We start from the raw sequence: 20,052 nt of genomic DNA on the forward strand, positions 1-20,052 counted from the left end.
TCATCTGCAAAAAGGCACATTTTACCCTCAATCCCATTTGCATTATCACCAATAAAGATATTAAAAAGCACTGGTCCATGTACAGATCCCTGGGGTACTCCACTTGTAACCTTTCCCTCCTTTGACTGTACTCCGTTTACTACAACTCTCTGTTTTCTGTCCTGCAAACAAGATTTTATCCATTCAACCATCTTAGAATCCAATCACAAGCTTTCAAGTTTATTTAACAACTAGGTGATTCATCGCGCCCTACGGGCGCTCTTCACACCGTCGTAAGGGGCTGCGCCCCCTTAATTTGTGAACGTTTGTATTGTGAGAAATATGGTTAGAATTGTATGTAAGATGCCTGTATTGCAACTTGAGTTATAGGTGAAATGTGTTACATAGAGAGCATATGATTTTGAAGGGGATGTGTATTGCTTTGTTTAATTAAAAAGCGGTTACAGAGTGAGATGTACATTGATAGTGTGGAGGGTACAGTGACATTTGTGGGTGTGGGGGGGGGGGTGTTTGTGTTGTTTAGGTGTGTGTGTGCAATAGTATAGGAAGGTATTTTTGAGTCAGCGGCTCCCCACTGGCGGAGGTCACGACACAGGAGAGCAGGAAGCTGGGTAGTGATAGGGGTGTGTGGGCATACGGGGGACTAAAGAGGAGGGTGGGGGACACTGTGCAGCTTCTGCCAGTGGGTGAGGGCCCAGCGTGGCAGCACAGGAGTACAGGACGGTGCCCCTGAGTCAGTGACTCCTCCTACTGGGTGGGAGTCAGGGTGCATGAGAGCAGGAGGCTGGGTGGTAAAGCATGATAGGGGAATGTGGGCAACACAGGGTGAGTGGCTTCCCACTGGCGGAAGTTACGGGGCAGGAGAACAGGTGGCAGGGCAGTGATAGAGGTGTGTGGGCATGAGGGGTAGTAAAGGTTTTTGGCTGTTGCAGAGTAGGGATGGGCATTGGTGCAGACGCCATCGATGGTTGGCATTGATGGCGATTTTGCACCATGCCATCGATAGTAGTAACATATTACTTGGATAACCATCGATTGTTGTAGCTATCGATGGTCATCCAATATATCTGACTGAATAGGCCGTGGGTCAATCAGAACTCGGTGGCGGGACTTCCGGGTGTGGGGGGCGGTGGTGCCGTGAATCGCGGGAGGGGGCTTGGGTCCGCAAATCACGGCAGGGGGTGCACTGTGAATCGCTGGAGGGGGGGTCGCGGGGGTCCCGCGAATGGGGGGAGGGCGGGTGCCGTGAATCGTGGGAGGGGTGTGTGAATTGCGGGGGGGTGTCACGGGTGGTCGCGAATTGCGGGAGGGGGTGCAGGAGATGCTGTGGGGTTCCGTGAATTGCGGGAGGGGGTCCGCAAATCGCAGGAGGGGTTGCGGGGGTCCCGCGAATCGCGGGAGGGGGGGTGTTGCGGGGGTCCTGTGAATTACGCGGGGGGGTGCGGGGGTCCCGCGAATGGGGGGTCGCGGGGGTGTCGCGAACCGCGAGAGGGGGGGTAGCGCGGGTTCCGTGAACCGCGGGAGGGGGGTTGTGGGGTCTCGCGAATTGCGGGGGGGAATCGCGGGGGTCCCGCGGATTGCTGGAGGAGGTGGTCAGGGGGGTGCCACAAATCGCGGGAGGGGCGTGTCGCGGGGGTCCCGCGAATCCCGGGAGGGGGGTCGTGGGGGTCCTGCGAATGGGGGGGGGGTCGCGGGGAGTGCCGCGAATCGCGGGAGGGGGTCGTGGGTGTCGGGGGGGGGGGGTGGTTTGCTGGCAGAGGGGGGGGGGTGCAGGAGTAATGGTGGATGGTGGCTGTGGAGTAATGGTGGATGGTGGGTGTGTACTGTAGCCCTGGCTGGGCGGGGGGAGGTGATGTCAATGGGGTGGGATGTGTAGAATGTTATACACATACAACACTTTTTCCTGGAGGGGGCGGATTTGTGTATCCTGCTGGGCAGGAACGTTACCTACACAGGGGATGCGTGACAGATCTGGCTAAATATATAAGAGATGGATGGGTGTGTGTGACTGTGTTTAGTTGTGATTATGGGAGGCATGCATGGGTGTGTGTGTAGTAGTGAGTATTTGAGGCATGGATGGGTGTGTGTATGTGTGTAGTTGTGAGTATTGGAGGCATTAATGGTAGTGTGTGTAGTAGTGAGTATTAGAGGCATGGATGGGTGTGTGTAGTTGTGAGTATTGGAGGCATGGATGGATGTGTGTGTGTGTTTGTAGTTATTATTGGACGCATGGATGGGTGTGTGTAGTTGTGAGTATTTAAGGCATGGATGGGTGTGTGTGTGTGTAGTTGTGTGTGTTGGAGGCATGGTTGTGTGTGTGTGTAGTTGTGAGTGTTGGAGGCATGGATGTGTGTGTGTGTGTGTGTGGGGGGGGTTGGGTTCGATAAGACATAAAATGAAGTGTGCTAAAGTGGTAAAGGCGGCAGCAACTGAGGCAAGTTAGAAAAGCAACACAATATCGCGTGAGATAAAATGTTGAAGGGAGGAGAGGTGTGTTATAAGAGGCGTTGGTGGTGTAGTGGTATGGAGTAGTTGTGAGTATTGGAGGCATGGATGGGTTTTTGTGTGTGTGTGTGTGTGTGTGTGTATGTGTGAGTATTGGAGGCATGGATGGGTGTGTAGTTGTGAGTATTGATGGCATGGATGTGTGTGTGTGTGTTTGAGAGTATTGGAGGCATAGAGGTGAGTGTGTGGTTGACAATGTGGTTGGTACGTAAGTGGGCAGATGTAGTAAAGCACAGGTCTTCAACCTGTGGCCCTCCAGATGTTGTGGAACTACATGTCCCAGGATGCCCTGAGTTTTTTTGGCATGCTCTTATAGTAAAAAATGTGGCAATACATGTTGGAACATGTAGTTTCACAACATCTGGAGGGCCACAGGTTGAAGACCCATGTAATAAAGTGTACTGTCTTACAGTGAGTTTTCAAGGGACATTTAAGGAAATGGAAATATTAGAAGACATAAATGGAAGTGTGCAAAAGTATTTGTGAGTATTGGACCCATGGATGGGTGTGTGTGTGTGTGTGTAGTTGTATTAGAGGCATGGATGTGTGTGTGTGTTTTTGTGAGCATTGGAGGCATGGATGGGTGTGTGTGTGTGTGTGTGTGTGTGTGTGTGTGTGTGTGTATGTATAATTATTGTAGGCATGGATGGGTGTGTGTGAGTGTGTTTAGTTGTGATTATGGGAGGCATGCATGGGTGTGTGTGTAGTAGTGAGTATTCAAGGCATGGATTGGTGTGTGTATGTGTGTAGTTGTGAGTATTGGAGGCATGGAGGTGTGTGTGTGGTTGTGAGTATTGGAGGCATTAATGGTAGTGTGTGTAGTAGTGAGTATTAGAGGCATGGATGGGTGTGTGTAGTTGTGAGTATTGGAGGCATGGATATGTGTGTGTGTGTGTGTGTGTGTGTATTTAGTATTGGACGCATAGATGGGTGTGTGTAGTTGTGAGTATTGGAGTCATGGATGGATGGGTGTGTGTGTAGTTGTGAGTGTTGGAGGAATGGATGTGTGTGTGTGTGTGTGTTGGGGGGTGGGGGTTGTTTGGTGCGATAAGACATAAAATGAAGTGTGCTAAAGTGGTAAAGGCGGCAGCAACGGAGGCAAGATATAAAAGCAACACAATATCGCGTGAGATAAAATGTTGAAGGGAGGAGAGGTGTGTTAAAAGAGGTGTTGGTGGTGTAGCGGTATGGTGTCGTTGTGAGTATTGGAGGCATGGATGGGTGTGTGTGTGTGTGTGTGTATGTATGATTTATTGTAGGGCTGGATGTGTGTGTGTGTATGTGTGTGTTTAGTTGTGATTATGGGAGGCATGGATGTGTGTGTGTGTGGTTGTGAGTATTGGAGGCATGGATGGGTGTGTGTGTAGTTGTTATTATTGGTGGCATGGATGGGTGTGTGTGTAGTTGTGAGTATTGGTGGCATGGATGGGTGTGTGTGTGTGTGTACTGGCGTAATATTGTTCTGTATGGGGTGCTGGGTGCCATGCAGGAGGTAGTGGCCTGAAATGGAAGGTAGCTGTGTTTGTAGATTAGTTGGTGGTGTAGTGGTATGGGGTGTTAGGTAGTACTTACAGATGGGTGGGGTAGAGTTGTGTTCTTTGCCAGGCGTTGCGTGAAAGTTGCGTTCGGCGGCAGCAGGTCGTATAGGGTGGCGGTTGTTGGCAGCAGGTTCTGGAGGGTGTTGAAGGGACCTTAAAGGCAAAAGAAAAATTATAAGACATAAATAGAAGTGTGCTAAACCTGCAGCTACCGGCGTGAGATGGGTGTGTGTGTAGTTGTGATTATTGGAGGCATGGATGGGTGTGTGTAGGTGTGAGTAATTGGAGGCATGGATGTGTGTGTGTGTGTGTGTGTGTGTGTAGTTGTGAGTATCGGAAGCATACGTTGGTGTGTAAGTGGGTGTACTGTGTTACAGCGTGATGGGTAGTTGGTGGTGTAGTGGTATGGGGTGGTGGGTAGTACTTACAGTAGGGTGGGGGTAGAGTTGTGGTCTTTGGCAGGCAGTCTGGAAAAGTAGCGGGGGGTGACAGCAGGTCCTGGAGGTTGTTGGGCGGTGGTAGCAGGTCCTAGAGGCTGGCGGTTGGCGGCAGCAGGTCGTGGAGGGTGGTGGTTGGCAGCAGCAGGTGGGGGGTGGTGGCTGGCTTCTTGGCTGAGTAAGTGTTAGAAGGCTGCAGGACATGTCCCTTCCTTGGCCAGCTCCCCGTGGCCTCTGATGGCCCTGATGTGTTTCTTAGTGTAGTGCTGTCCCCCTGGAGCGTGCTCTGCTCTGCGGCACCGCTCACAGAGCAATGAGCAGGCGGCGGGTGACATTGGGTACGGGTCAGCAGGGGCGTTGGGGGCGGCAGGCAGCTGCTGCTGGTTTTGCTTCAGCTGGCAGATCCGTGCGGGTGTGGGGAGACGTCCCTTGCACGGGAGTGTGCGCTCGACGGGGCGTAGAGCCTGGGCTGGCCGGAGAGAGAGGCTGTTGGGGGCGGGCGCGGTGTGTAGCCGGGGGGGGGCGGGCTTAGCTGAGCGGCGGCCGAGGAGGGGGCGGATCGCGGCGGGACCCGTGTTATTTGTGCAGGCATCGGCTGGCGGTGTTTGGCTCAGAGCCTGCCGTAGAGCCTGGCCTGTCAAGAGAGAGAGGCTGTGGGGTGCGGGCGCGGTGTGAAGCCGTGGGGCTGAGCGGGCATGGCTAGTGGTGGGGGAGGAGGGGGCGGGGCTGAGGCTGTAAGACGTAGAGCCTGGCAAAGAGAGAGACGCTGTAGGGGGCGGGCTTAGACCCATTATGAGCGGTCATGGGGAGTGGCGGGCGAGGAGGGGGCGGATCACGGCAAGAGGTTGTGAGTAGGCGGTGGTGGTGTGTAAGACAGGGTGCAGTGTAGAACCTTTGTGCCCTTGTTTTGCAGTGTGGATAACGGTGGATGGGCCTGTCAATCACCCGTGAAACCCCGCCCACCGTTCCCTACAATGCTTTGAGTGACGTATCTGGCTAAATATATAAGAGATATGCGATGTGGGACAGTGTCAAAAGCCTTACTAAAGTCTAGATAAGCAACATCTACAGCTCCACCTTGAGTTATTACCTTAATCACCCAGTCAAAAAAGTAAATAACATTTGTTTGACATGATCTTCCCCCAATAAACCAATGCTGTTTCGGATCCTATAAATTGCTGGTTTTGAGATATTCTACAACTTTGCTTTAAGTGTTTCCATCAATTTCCCTACTACTAATGTAAGGCTCACTGGTCGATAGTTGCTTACCTCTTCCTTGCTTCCACTTTTGTACAGTGGGACTACGTTCACTGTTTTCCAGTCCTCTGGGATTACTCCAGTAGCTAGAGACTGATTGAACTATTAATGGTTTTACCAGCTCCCCTTTAAGCTCTTTTAGTATCCTTGGATGTATCCCATCTGGCCCCATTGATTTATCCACTTTCAGTTTTAAGAGTTCTGTTATGTACTTGTTTCTCCCTCCTAAATGCATGCAGTGACTGCTGGATACTGTATGACACTAATGATGTTATTGGTCTAGAGCTATTCACAGAGTGCTACAGCAACGATGAGGACCTGGCGGAGATGTTGTTGGTCTACTCTTGTGAGGCTTGGGGGAAGAGTAACTGCCTGGAGATGGCGGTGGAAGCGAAAGACCAGCAATTCATTGCACAGCCAGGGGTGCAGGTAAGACACGCGTACCTGATATCTCATCTCTCTTTTCTAACAATTATTTCTGCTGTGTCCTCTAACTAATGAGGCATACACACAGGTTTAGGCTGGGCGATTTAGACTAAGTGATTTGGCTTAGTCAAGATTATACCACCAGATATATAGCTGCCATACCCAGCCACTGCAGCTGAATACAGTTTGTGGCCAGACGAAGGTAAGGGGTACATGTAATTACCAGGCTAATAATATCATTAATCAGTGGCGGCCACAGAGCTGGCACTGATCCACAATCAAAAATGTAAATATGGGAACCCCACCAAACACCATTGGCCGGGGCTCACTGGCAGTTGGTGTGGTTCCCCCATTCGAATTTTGTATTGCGCTGCTACCCCACCTCTGGATCCGCCACTGTCATTAATTGATATTAAATTATGTATACCATGTAAATCTATGTGAGCTCAGTATAGCGAATCGTATTAATAAGTTACCTTCTCCTATCATTACCGTGTTGTCCTGGGATCTGTCTGTAGCCATCTGAAACCTCAGACTGTATTATGTTTCACATCAATGCACTTTGTTATACCCGAGCCAACCCACAGACTATGTTCTGCTCCACGTTATGACATTATTAATTGGAGTCTAATGATTATACACCAATCTTTTGTAACCAACAATCTTCTATTTTGGGCCCCAACCAAGGTATTTTGCCTGTTCTTTAACACTGCATCACACGCTGACCCATTCTCCAAAATACAACTCACCCAGTGTCTTGGGCCTGATTCAGACTTGTTGGTATAATTGCAGCCTAGCGAATTGGTAAGAGTGCGCCTCCCTGCCGAGCGCCTGCCCCCGTTCGCTCCTGGGGTTTGCACAAGCGCATATTCGTGCATGACTTATTCGGACCCAAACGAACGGTTCTGAATCGGCCCCCTTATTCCTTGTCTTTGCTTAGCCCAGTCTTTCCAGTGTTCATATTAACAAATTTGCATAACAATCAATCACATAACAATTCATATTTACGTATCTATGTACTGTATGATATTACATAGGGGGAGGGGCCCTAAACTGCACACCCTGGACATATGAGGTGCTACCTGCTGAGACTTGTAGTGCAGCAAGCAGGAGGAGGAGTTTGCAGGTGCACACTAAATATATATGCTAGACCTTTTAATATCTTGCTATATTGCATTTGAGGTTATTAGCATAGTAATGGCCATTAGTATCGGCTTGTCCACCGCGTCCAGGTTACCTCATTAGGACAAGTCCCTAACACTACTCTGGGACAGGTCCAGGGCACAGGGCCCCCCAGGCCAGCCCAGCAGAACCACCCCATGGCATCACATTAGTGTAAAATTAAAGTGATAGTAAAAGGGATAGGGGAAATTATATGTGATAGGACTTACCAAGGTAAGAAGTAATAATAAATGTGAAGGGTGCTACATATATATTAAACAAACTAAAGGGGTGATTGAAAGTATACGATATGATGCCATGGAGCAGCCCAGCAACAGCAGCCCAAAGAGCCCTGAGCCCCAAACACGGTCCCACAGACTAACACTCAGCATATATGTATAGTAGGACTTACCCTCATAGTGCCAAGCTGAGGTGTGCAGTCTTGAATGTTGGGACTCCAACCTAATTAAAATCAATTTGGGACAGGTGGGTGGGGTGCAAGTTTAGGAGGAAGGCGTCTCTAGTTCCTTCCAGTGTGTATGAATACACAATATATAGTACATAGGGGGAGGGGCCCTAAACTGCACACCCTGGACATATGAGGTGCTACCTGCTGAGACTTGTAGTGCAGCAAGCAGGAGGAGGAGTTTGCAGGTGCACACTAAATATATATGCTAGACCTTTTAATATCTTGCTATATTGCATTTGAGGTTATTAGCATAGTAATGGCCATTAGTATCGGCTTGTCCACCGCGTCCAGGTTACCTCATTAGGACAAGTCCCTAACACTACTCTGGGACAGGTCCAGGGCACAGGGCCCCCCAGGCCAGCCCAGCAGAACCACCCCATGGCATCACATTAGTGTAAAATTAAAGTGATAGTAAAAGGGATAGGGGAAATTATATGTGATAGGACTTACCAAGGTAAGAAGTAATAATAAATGTGAAGGGTGCTACATATATATTAAACAAACTAAAGGGGTGATTGAAAGTATACGATATGATGCCATGGAGCAGCCCAGCAACAGCAGCCCAAAGAGCCCTGAGCCCCAAACACGGTCCCACAGACTAACACTCAGCATATATGTATAGTAGGACTTACCCTCATAGTGCCAAGCTGAGGTGTGCAGTCTTGAATGTTGGGACTCCAACCTAATTAAAATCAATTTGGGACAGGTGGGTGGGGTGCAAGTTTAGGAGGAAGGCGTCTCTAGTTCCTTCCAGTGTGTATGAATACACAATATATAGTACATAGGGGGAGGGGCCCTAAACTGCACACCCTGGACATATGAGGTGCTACCTGCTGAGACTTGTAGTGCAGCAAGCAGGAGGAGGAGTTTGCAGGTGCACACTAAATATATATGCTAGACCTTTTAATATCTTGCTATATTGCATTTGAGGTTATTAGCATAGTAATGGCCATTAGTATCGGCTTGTCCACCGCGTCCAGGTTACCTCATTAGGACAAGTCCCTAACACTACTCTGGGACAGGTCCAGGGCACAGGGCCCCCCAGGCCAGCCCAGCAGAACCACCCCATGGCATCACATTAGTGTAAAATTAAAGTGATAGTAAAAGGGATAGGGGAAATTATATGTGATAGGACTTACCAAGGTAAGAAGTAATAATAAATGTGAAGGGTGCTACATATATATTAAACAAACTAAAGGGGTGATTGAAAGTATACAATATGATGCCATGGAGCAGCCCAGCAACAGCAGCCCAAAGAGCCCTGAGCCCCAAACACGGTCCCACAGACTAACACTCAGCATATATGTATAGTAGGACTTACCCTCATAGTGCCAAGCTGAGGTGTGCAGTCTTGGATGTTGGGACTCCAACCTAATTAAAATCAATTTGGGACAGGTGGGTGGGGTGCAAGTTTAGGAGGAAGGCGTCTCTAGTTCCTTCCAGTGTGTATGAATACACAATATATAGTACATAGGGGGAGGGGCCCTAAACTGCACACCCTGGACATATGAGGTGCTACCTGCTGAGACTTGTAGTGCAGCAAGCAGGAGGAGGAGTTTGCAGGTGCACACTAAATATATATGCTAGACCTTTTAATATCTTGCTATATTGCATTTGAGGTTATTAGCATAGTAATGGCCATTAGTATCGGCTTGTCCACCGCGTCCAGGTTACCTCATTAGGACAAGTCCCTAACACTACTCTGGGACAGGTCCAGGGCACAGGGCCCCCCAGGCCAGCCCAGCAGAACCACCCCATGGCATCACATTAGTGTAAAATTAAAGTGATAGTAAAAGGGATAGGGGAAATTATATGTGATAGGACTTACCAAGGTAAGAAGTAATAATAAATGTGAAGGGTGCTACATATATATTAAACAAACTAAAGGGGTGATTGAAAGTATACGATATGATGCCATGGAGCAGCCCAGCAACAGCAGCCCAAAGAGCCCTGAGCCCCAAACACGGTCCCACAGACTAACACTCAGCATATATGTATAGTAGGACTTACCCTCATAGTGCCAAGCTGAGGTGTGCAGTCTTGAATGTTGGGACTCCAACCTAATTAAAATCAATTTGGGACAGGTGGGTGGGGTGCAAGTTTAGGAGGAAGGCGTCTCTAGTTCCTTCCAGTGTGTATGAATACACAATATATAGTACATAGGGGGAGGGGCCCTAAACTGCACACCCTGGACATATGAGGTGCTACCTGCTGAGACTTGTAGTGCAGCAAGCAGGAGGAGGAGTTTGCAGGTGCACACTAAATATATATGCTAGACCTTTTAATATCTTGCTATATTGCATTTGAGGTTATTAGCATAGTAATGGCCATTAGTATCGGCTTGTCCACCGCGTCCAGGTTACCTCATTAGGACAAGTCCCTAACACTACTCTGGGACAGGTCCAGGGCACAGGGCCCCCCAGGCCAGCCCAGCAGAACCACCCCATGGCATCACATTAGTGTAAAATTAAAGTGATAGTAAAAGGGATAGGGGAAATTATATGTGATAGGACTTACCAAGGTAAGAAGTAATAATAAATGTGAAGGGTGCTACATATATATTAAACAAACTAAAGGGGTGATTGAAAGTATACGATATGATGCCATGGAGCAGCCCAGCAACAGCAGCCCAAAGAGCCCTGAGCCCCAAACACGGTCCCACAGACTAACACTCAGCATATATGTATAGTAGGACTTACCCTCATAGTGCCAAGCTGAGGTGTGCAGTCTTGAATGTTGGGACTCCAACCTAATTAAAATCAATTTGGGACAGGTGGGTGGGGTGCAAGTTTAGGAGGAAGGCGTCTCTAGTTCCTTCCAGTGTGTATGAATACACAATATATAGTACATAGGGGGAGGGGCCCTAAACTGCACACCCTGGACATATGAGGTGCTACCTGCTGAGACTTGTAGTGCAGCAAGCAGGAGGAGGAGTTTGCAGGTGCACACTAAATATATATGCTAGACCTTTTAATATCTTGCTATATTGCATTTGAGGTTATTAGCATAGTAATGGCCATTAGTATCGGCTTGTCCACCGCGTCCAGGTTACCTCATTAGGACAAGTCCCTAACACTACTCTGGGACAGGTCCAGGGCACAGGGCCCCCCAGGCCAGCCCAGCAGAACCACCCCATGGCATCACATTAGTGTAAAATTAAAGTGATAGTAAAAGGGATAGGGGAAATTATATGTGATAGGACTTACCAAGGTAAGAAGTAATAATAAATGTGAAGGGTGCTACATATATATTAAACAAACTAAAGGGGTGATTGAAAGTATACGATATGATGCCATGGAGCAGCCCAGCAACAGCAGCCCAAAGAGCCCTGAGCCCCAAACACGGTCCCACAGACTAACACTCAGCATATATGTATAGTAGGACTTACCCTCATAGTGCCAAGCTGAGGTGTGCAGTCTTGAATGTTGGGACTCCAACCTAATTAAAATCAATTTGGGACAGGTGGGTGGGGTGCAAGTTTAGGAGGAAGGCGTCTCTAGTTCCTTCCAGTGTGTATGAATACACAATATATAGTACATAGGGGGAGGGGCCCTAAACTGCACACCCTGGACATATGAGGTGCTACCTGCTGAGACTTGTAGTGCAGCAAGCAGGAGGAGGAGTTTGCAGGTGCACACTAAATATATATGCTAGACCTTTTAATATCTTGCTATATTGCATTTGAGGTTATTAGCATAGTAATGGCCATTAGTATCGGCTTGTCCACCGCGTCCAGGTTACCTCATTAGGACAAGTCCCTAACACTACTCTGGGACAGGTCCAGGGCACAGGGCCCCCCAGGCCAGCCCAGCAGAACCACCCCATGGCATCACATTAGTGTAAAATTAAAGTGATAGTAAAAGGGATAGGGGAAATTATATGTGATAGGACTTACCAAGGTAAGAAGTAATAATAAATGTGAAGGGTGCTACATATATATTAAACAAACTAAAGGGGTGATTGAAAGTATACGATATGATGCCATGGAGCAGCCCAGCAACAGCAGCCCAAAGAGCCCTGAGCCCCAAACACGGTCCCACAGACTAACACTCAGCATATATGTATAGTAGGACTTACCCTCATAGTGCCAAGCTGAGGTGTGCAGTCTTGAATGTTGGGACTCCAACCTAATTAAAATCAATTTGGGACAGGTGGGTGGGGTGCAAGTTTAGGAGGAAGGCGTCTCTAGTTCCTTCCAGTGTGTATGAATACACAATATATAGTACATAGGGGGAGGGGCCCTAAACTGCACACCCTGGACATATGAGGTGCTACCTGCTGAGACTTGTAGTGCAGCAAGCAGGAGGAGGAGTTTGCAGGTGCACACTAAATATATATGCTAGACCTTTTAATATCTTGCTATATTGCATTTGAGGTTATTAGCATAGTAATGGCCATTAGTATCGGCTTGTCCACCGCGTCCAGGTTACCTCATTAGGACAAGTCCCTAACACTACTCTGGGACAGGTCCAGGGCACAGGGCCCCCCAGGCCAGCCCAGCAGAACCACCCCATGGCATCACATTAGTGTAAAATTAAAGTGATAGTAAAAGGGATAGGGGAAATTATATGTGATAGGACTTACCAAGGTAAGAAGTAATAATAAATGTGAAGGGTGCTACATATATATTAAACAAACTAAAGGGGTGATTGAAAGTATACGATATGATGCCATGGAGCAGCCCAGCAACAGCAGCCCAAAGAGCCCTGAGCCCCAAACACGGTCCCACAGACTAACACTCAGCATATATGTATAGTAGGACTTACCCTCATAGTGCCAAGCTGAGGTGTGCAGTCTTGAATGTTGGGACTCCAACCTAATTAAAATCAATTTGGGACAGGTGGGTGGGGTGCAAGTTTAGGAGGAAGGCGTCTCTAGTTCCTTCCAGTGTGTATGAATACACAATATATAGTACATAGGGGGAGGGGCCCTAAACTGCACACCCTGGACATATGAGGTGCTACCTGCTGAGACTTGTAGTGCAGCAAGCAGGAGGAGGAGTTTGCAGGTGCACACTAAATATATATGCTAGACCTTTTAATATCTTGCTATATTGCATTTGAGGTTATTAGCATAGTAATGGCCATTAGTATCGGCTTGTCCACCGCGTCCAGGTTACCTCATTAGGACAAGTCCCTAACACTACTCTGGGACAGGTCCAGGGCACAGGGCCCCCCAGGCCAGCCCAGCAGAACCACCCCATGGCATCACATTAGTGTAAAATTAAAGTGATAGTAAAAGGGATAGGGGAAATTATATGTGATAGGACTTACCAAGGTAAGAAGTAATAATAAATGTGAAGGGTGCTACATATATATTAAACAAACTAAAGGGGTGATTGAAAGTATACGATATGATGCCATGGAGCAGCCCAGCAACAGCAGCCCAAAGAGCCCTGAGCCCCAAACACGGTCCCACAGACTAACACTCAGCATATATGTATAGTAGGACTTACCCTCATAGTGCCAAGCTGAGGTGTGCAGTCTTGAATGTTGGGACTCCAACCTAATTAAAATCAATTTGGGACAGGTGGGTGGGGTGCAAGTTTAGGAGGAAGGCGTCTCTAGTTCCTTCCAGTGTGTATGAATACACAATATATAGTACATAGGGGGAGGGGCCCTAAACTGCACACCCTGGACATATGAGGTGCTACCTGCTGAGACTTGTAGTGCAGCAAGCAGGAGGAGGAGTTTGCAGGTGCACACTAAATATATATGCTAGACCTTTTAATATCTTGCTATATTGCATTTGAGGTTATTAGCATAGTAATGGCCATTAGTATCGGCTTGTCCACCGCGTCCAGGTTACCTCATTAGGACAAGTCCCTAACACTACTCTGGGACAGGTCCAGGGCACAGGGCCCCCCAGGCCAGCCCAGCAGAACCACCCCATGGCATCACATTAGTGTAAAATTAAAGTGATAGTAAAAGGGATAGGGGAAATTATATGTGATAGGACTTACCAAGGTAAGAAGTAATAATAAATGTGAAGGGTGCTACATATATATTAAACAAACTAAAGGGGTGATTGAAAGTATACGATATGATGCCATGGAGCAGCCCAGCAACAGCAGCCCAAAGAGCCCTGAGCCCCAAACACGGTCCCACAGACTAACACTCAGCATATATGTATAGTAGGACTTACCCTCATAGTGCCAAGCTGAGGTGTGCAGTCTTGAATGTTGGGACTCCAACCTAATTAAAATCAATTTGGGACAGGTGGGTGGGGTGCAAGTTTAGGAGGAAGGCGTCTCTAGTTCCTTCCAGTGTGTATGAATACACAATATATAGTACATAGGGGGAGGGGCCCTAAACTGCACACCCTGGACATATGAGGTGCTACCTGCTGAGACTTGTAGTGCAGCAAGCAGGAGGAGGAGTTTGCAGGTGCACACTAAATATATATGCTAGACCTTTTAATATCTTGCTATATTGCATTTGAGGTTATTAGCATAGTAATGGCCATTAGTATCGGCTTGTCCACCGCGTCCAGGTTACCTCATTAGGACAAGTCCCTAACACTACTCTGGGACAGGTCCAGGGCACAGGGCCCCCCAGGCCAGCCCAGCAGAACCACCCCATGGCATCACATTAGTGTAAAATTAAAGTGATAGTAAAAGGGATAGGGGAAATTATATGTGATAGGACTTACCAAGGTAAGAAGTAATAATAAATGTGAAGGGTGCTACATATATATTAAACAAACTAAAGGGGTGATTGAAAGTATACGATATGATGCCATGGAGCAGCCCAGCAACAGCAGCCCAAAGAGCCCTGAGCCCCAAACACGGTCCCACAGACTAACACTCAGCATATATGTATAGTAGGACTTACCCTCATAGTGCCAAGCTGAGGTGTGCAGTCTTGAATGTTGGGACTCCAACCTAATTAAAATCAATTTGGGACAGGTGGGTGGGGTGCAAGTTTAGGAGGAAGGCGTCTCTAGTTCCTTCCAGTGTGTATGAATACACAATATATAGTACATAGGGGGAGGGGCCCTAAACTGCACACCCTGGACATATGAGGTGCTACCTGCTGAGACTTGTAGTGCAGCAAGCAGGAGGAGGAGTTTGCAGGTGCACACTAAATATATATGCTAGACCTTTTAATATCTTGCTATATTGCATTTGAGGTTATTAGCATAGTAATGGCCATTAGTATCGGCTTGTCCACCGCGTCCAGGTTACCTCATTAGGACAAGTCCCTAACACTACTCTGGGACAGGTCCAGGGCACAGGGCCCCCCAGGCCAGCCCAGCAGAACCACCCCATGGCATCACATTAGTGTAAAATTAAAGTGATAGTAAAAGGGATAGGGGAAATTATATGTGATAGGACTTACCAAGGTAAGAAGTAATAATAAATGTGAAGGGTGCTACATATATATTAAACAAACTAAAGGGGTGATTGAAAGTATACGATATGATGCCATGGAGCAGCCCAGCAACAGCAGCCCAAAGAGCCCTGAGCCCCAAACACGGTCCCACAGACTAACACTCAGCATATATGTATAGTAGGACTTACCCTCATAGTGCCAAGCTGAGGTGTGCAGTCTTGAATGTTGGGACTCCAACCTAATTAAAATCAATTTGGGACAGGTGGGTGGGGTGCAAGTTTAGGAGGAAGGCGTCTCTAGTTCCTTCCAGTGTGTATGAATACACAATATATAGTACATAGGGGGAGGGGCCCTAAACTGCACACCCTGGACATATGAGGTGCTACCTGCTGAGACTTGTAGTGCAGCAAGCAGGAGGAGGAGTTTGCAGGTGCACACTAAATATATATGCTAGACCTTTTAATATCTTGCTATATTGCATTTGAGGTTATTAGCATAGTAATTGCCATTAGTATCGGCTTGTCCACCGCGTCCAGGTTACCTCATTAGGACAAGTCCCTAACACTACTCTGGGACAGGTCCAGGGCACAGGGCCCCCCAGGCCAGCCCAGCAGAACCACCCCATGGCATCACATTAGTGTAAAATTAAAGTGATAGTAAAAGGGATAGGGGAAATTATATGTGATAGGACTTACCAAGGTAAGAAGTAATAATAAATGTGAAGGGTGCTACATATATATTAAACAAACTAAAGGGGTGATTGAAAGTATACGATATGATGCCATGGAGCAGCCCAGCAACAGCAGCCCAAAGAGCCCTGAGCCCCAAACACGGTCCCACAGACTAACACTCAGCATATATGTATAGTAGGACTTACCCTCATAGTGCCAAGCTGAGGTGTGCAGTCTTGAATGTTGGGACTCCAACCTAATTAAAATCAATTTGGGACAGGTGGGTGGGGTGCAAGTTTAGGAGGAAGGCGTCTCTAGTTCCTTCCAGTGTGTATGAATACACAATATATAGTACATAGGGGGAGGGGCCCTAAACTGCACACCCTGGACATATGAGGTGCTACCTGCTGAGACTTGTAGTGCAGCAAGCAGGAGGAGGAGTTTGCAGGTGCACACTAAATATATATGCTAGACCTTTTAATATCTTGCTATATTGCATTTGAGGTTATTAGCATAGTAATGGCCATTAGTATCGGCTTGTCCACCGCGTCCAGGTTACCTCATTAGGACAAGTCCCTAACACTACTCTGGGACAGGTCCAGGGCACAGGGCCCCCCAGGCCAGCCCAGCAGAACCACCCCATGGCATCACATTAGTGTAAAATTAAAGTGATAGTAAAAGGGATAGGGGAAATTATATGTGATAGGACTTACCAAGGTAAGAAGTAATAATAAATGTGAAGGGTGCTACATATATATTAAACAAACTAAAGGGGTGATTGAAAGTATACGATATGATGCCATGGAGCAGCCCAGCAACAGCAGCCCAAAGAGCCCTGAGCCCCAAACACGGTCCCACAGACTAACACTCAGCATATATGTATAGTAGGACTTACCCTCATAGTGCCAAGCTGAGGTGTGCAGTCTTGAATGTTGGGACTCCAACCTAATTAAAATCAATTTGGGACAGGTGGGTGGGGTGCAAGTTTAGGAGGAAGGCGTCTCTAGTTCCTTCCAGTGTGTATGAATACACAATATATAGTACATAGGGGGAGGGGCCCTAAACTGCACACCCTGGACATATGAGGTGCTACCTGCTGAGACTTGTAGTGCAGCAAGCAGGAGGAGGAGTTTGCAGGTGCACACTAAATATATATGCTAGACCTTTTAATATCTTGCTATATTGCATTTGAGGTTATTAGCATAGTAATGGCCATTAGTATCGGCTTGTCCACCGCGTCCAGGTTACCTCATTAGGACAAGTCCCTAACACTACTCTGGGACAGGTCCAGGGCACAGGGCCCCCCAGGCCAGCCCAGCAGAACCACCCCATGGCATCACATTAGTGTAAAATTAAAGTGATAGTAAAAGGGATAGGGGAAATTATATGTGATAGGACTTACCAAGGTAAGAAGTAATAATAAATGTGAAGGGTGCTACATATATATTAAACAAACTAAAGGGGTGATTGAAAGTATACGATATGATGCCATGGAGCAGCCCAGCAACAGCAGCCCAAAGAGCCCTGAGCCCCAAACACGGTCCCACAGACTAACACTCAGCATATATGTATAGTAGGACTTACCCTCATAGTGCCAAGCTGAGGTGTGCAGTCTTGAATGTTGGGACTCCAACCTAATTAAAATCAATTTGGGACAGGTGGGTGGGGTGCAAGTTTAGGAGGAAGGCGTCTCTAGTTCCTTCCAGTGTGTATGAATACACAATATATAGTACATAGGGGGAGGGGCCCTAAACTGCACACCCTGGACATATGAGGTGCTACCTGCTGAGACTTGTAGTGCAGCAAGCAGGAGGAGGAGTTTGCAGGTGCACACTAAATATATATGCTAGACCTTTTAATATCTTGCTATATTGCATTTGAGGTTATTAGCATAGTAATGGCCATTAGTATCGGCTTGTCCACCGCGTCCAGGTTACCTCATTAGGACAAGTCCCTAACACTACTCTGGGACAGGTCCAGGGCACAGGGCCCCCCAGGCCAGCCCAGCAGAACCACCCCATGGCATCACATTAGTGTAAAATTAAAGTGATAGTAAAAGGGATAGGGGAAATTATATGTGATAGGACTTACCAAGGTAAGAAGTAATAATAAATGTGAAGGGTGCTACATATATATTAAACAAACTAAAGGGGTGATTGAAAGTATACGATATGATGCCATGGAGCAGCCCAGCAACAGCAGCCCAAAGAGCCCTGAGCCCCAAACACGGTCCCACAGACTAACACTCAGCATATATGTATAGTAGGACTTACCCTCATAGTGCCAAGCTGAGGTGTGCAGTCTTGAATGTTGGGACTCCAACCTAATTAAAATCAATTTGGGACAGGTGGGTGGGGTGCAAGTTTAGGAGGAAGGCGTCTCTAGTTCCTTCCAGTGTGTATGAATACACAATATATAGTACATAGGGGGAGGGGCCCTAAACTGCACACCCTGGACATATGAGGTGCTACCTGCTGAGACTTGTAGTGCAGCAAGCAGGAGGAGGAGTTTGCAGGTGCACACTAAATATATATGCTAGACCTTTTAATATCTTGCTATATTGCATTTGAGGTTATTAGCATAGTAATGGCCATTAGTATCGGCTTGTCCACCGCGTCCAGGTTACCTCATTAGGACAAGTCCCTAACACTACTCTGGGACAGGTCCAGGGCACAGGGCCCCCCAGGCCAGCCCAGCAGAACCACCCCATGGCATCACATTAGTGTAAAATTAAAGTGATAGTAAAAGGGATAGGGGAAATTATATGTGATAGGACTTACCAAGGTAAGAAGTAATAATAAATGTGAAGGGTGCTACATATATATTAAACAAACTAAAGGGGTGATTGAAAGTATACGATATGATGCCATGGAGCAGCCCAGCAACAGCAGCCCAAAGAGCCCTGAGCCCCAAACACGGTCCCACAGACTAACACTCAGCATATATGTATAGTAGGACTTACCCTCATAGTGCCAAGCTGAGGTGTGCAGTCTTGAATGTTGGGACTCCAACCTAATTAAAATCAATTTGGGACAGGTGGGTGGGGTGCAAGTTTAGGAGGAAGGCGTCTCTAGTTCCTTCCAGTGTGTATGAATACACAATATATAGTACATAGGGGGAGGGGCCCTAAACTGCACACCCTGGACATATGAGGTGCTACCTGCTGAGACTTGTAGTGCAGCAAGCAGGAGGAGGAGTTTGCAGGTGCACACTAAATATATATGCTAGACCTTTTAATATCTTGCTATATTGCATTTGAGGTTATTAGCATAGTAATGGCCATTAGTATCGGCTTGTCCACCGCGTCCAGGTTACCTCATTAGGACAAGTCCCTAACACTACTCTGGGACAGGTCCAGGGCACAGGGCCCCCCAGGCCAGCCCAGCAGAACCACCCCATGGCATCACATTAGTGTAAAATTAAAGTGATAGTAAAAGGGATAGGGGAAATTATATGTGATAGGACTTACCAAGGTAAGAAGTAATAATAAATGTGAAGGGTGCTACATATATATTAAACAAACTAAAGGGGTGATTGAAAGTATACGATATGATGCCATGGAGCAGCCCAGCAACAGCAGCCCAAAGAGCCCTGAGCCCCAAACACGGTCCCACAGACTAACACTCAGCATATATGTATAGTAGGACTTACCCTCATAGTGCCAAGCTGAGGTGTGCAGTCTTGAATGTTGGGACTCCAACCTAATTAAAATCAATTTGGGACAGGTGGGTGGGGTGCAAGTTTAGGAGGAAGGCGTCTCTAGTTCCTTCCAGTGTGTATGAATACACAATATATAGTACATAGGGGGAGGGGCCCTAAACTGCACACCCTGGACATATGAGGTGCTACCTGCTGAGACTTGTAGTGCAGCAAGCAGGAGGAGGAGTTTGCAGGTGCACACTAAATATATATGCTAGACCTTTTAATATCTTGCTATATTGCATTTGAGGTTATTAGCATAGTAATGGCCATTAGTATCGGCTTGTCCACCGCGTCCAGGTTACCTCATTAGGACAAGTCCCTAACACTACTCTGGGACAGGTCCAGGGCACAGGGCCCCCCAGGCCAGCCCAGCAGAACCACCCCATGGCATCACATTAGTGTAAAATTAAAGTGATAGTAAAAGGGATAGGGGAAATTATATGTGATAGGACTTACCAAGGTAAGAAGTAATAATAAATGTGAAGGGTGCTACATATATATTAAACAAACTAAAGGGGTGATTGAAAGTATACGATATGATGCCATGGAGCA

General features: G+C 47.4%; 1 protein-coding gene across 3 annotated transcripts in view; it reads left to right on the plus strand.

Annotated features, from left to right (window-relative positions):
- TRPM8 (transient receptor potential cation channel subfamily M member 8) overlaps window positions 1-20,052 on the plus strand; it is a 112,634-nt gene that overhangs the window by 62,547 nt on the left and 30,035 nt on the right. For all 3 annotated transcript variants that reach the window (XM_083154576.1, XM_083154574.1, XM_083154575.1), the window contains one exon: window positions 6,021-6,166. In XM_083154576.1, the coding sequence (XP_083010702.1) occupies window positions 6,021-6,166 (146 nt within the window). The remainder of the gene's footprint in view (window positions 1-6,020; window positions 6,167-20,052) is intronic.

The sequence above is a fragment of the Crinia signifera genome, chromosome 7, assembly GCF_055691185.1.
Source record: "Crinia signifera chromosome 7, ASM5569118v1, whole genome shotgun sequence".
Classification (NCBI taxonomy): domain Eukaryota; kingdom Metazoa; phylum Chordata; class Amphibia; order Anura; family Myobatrachidae; genus Crinia; species Crinia signifera.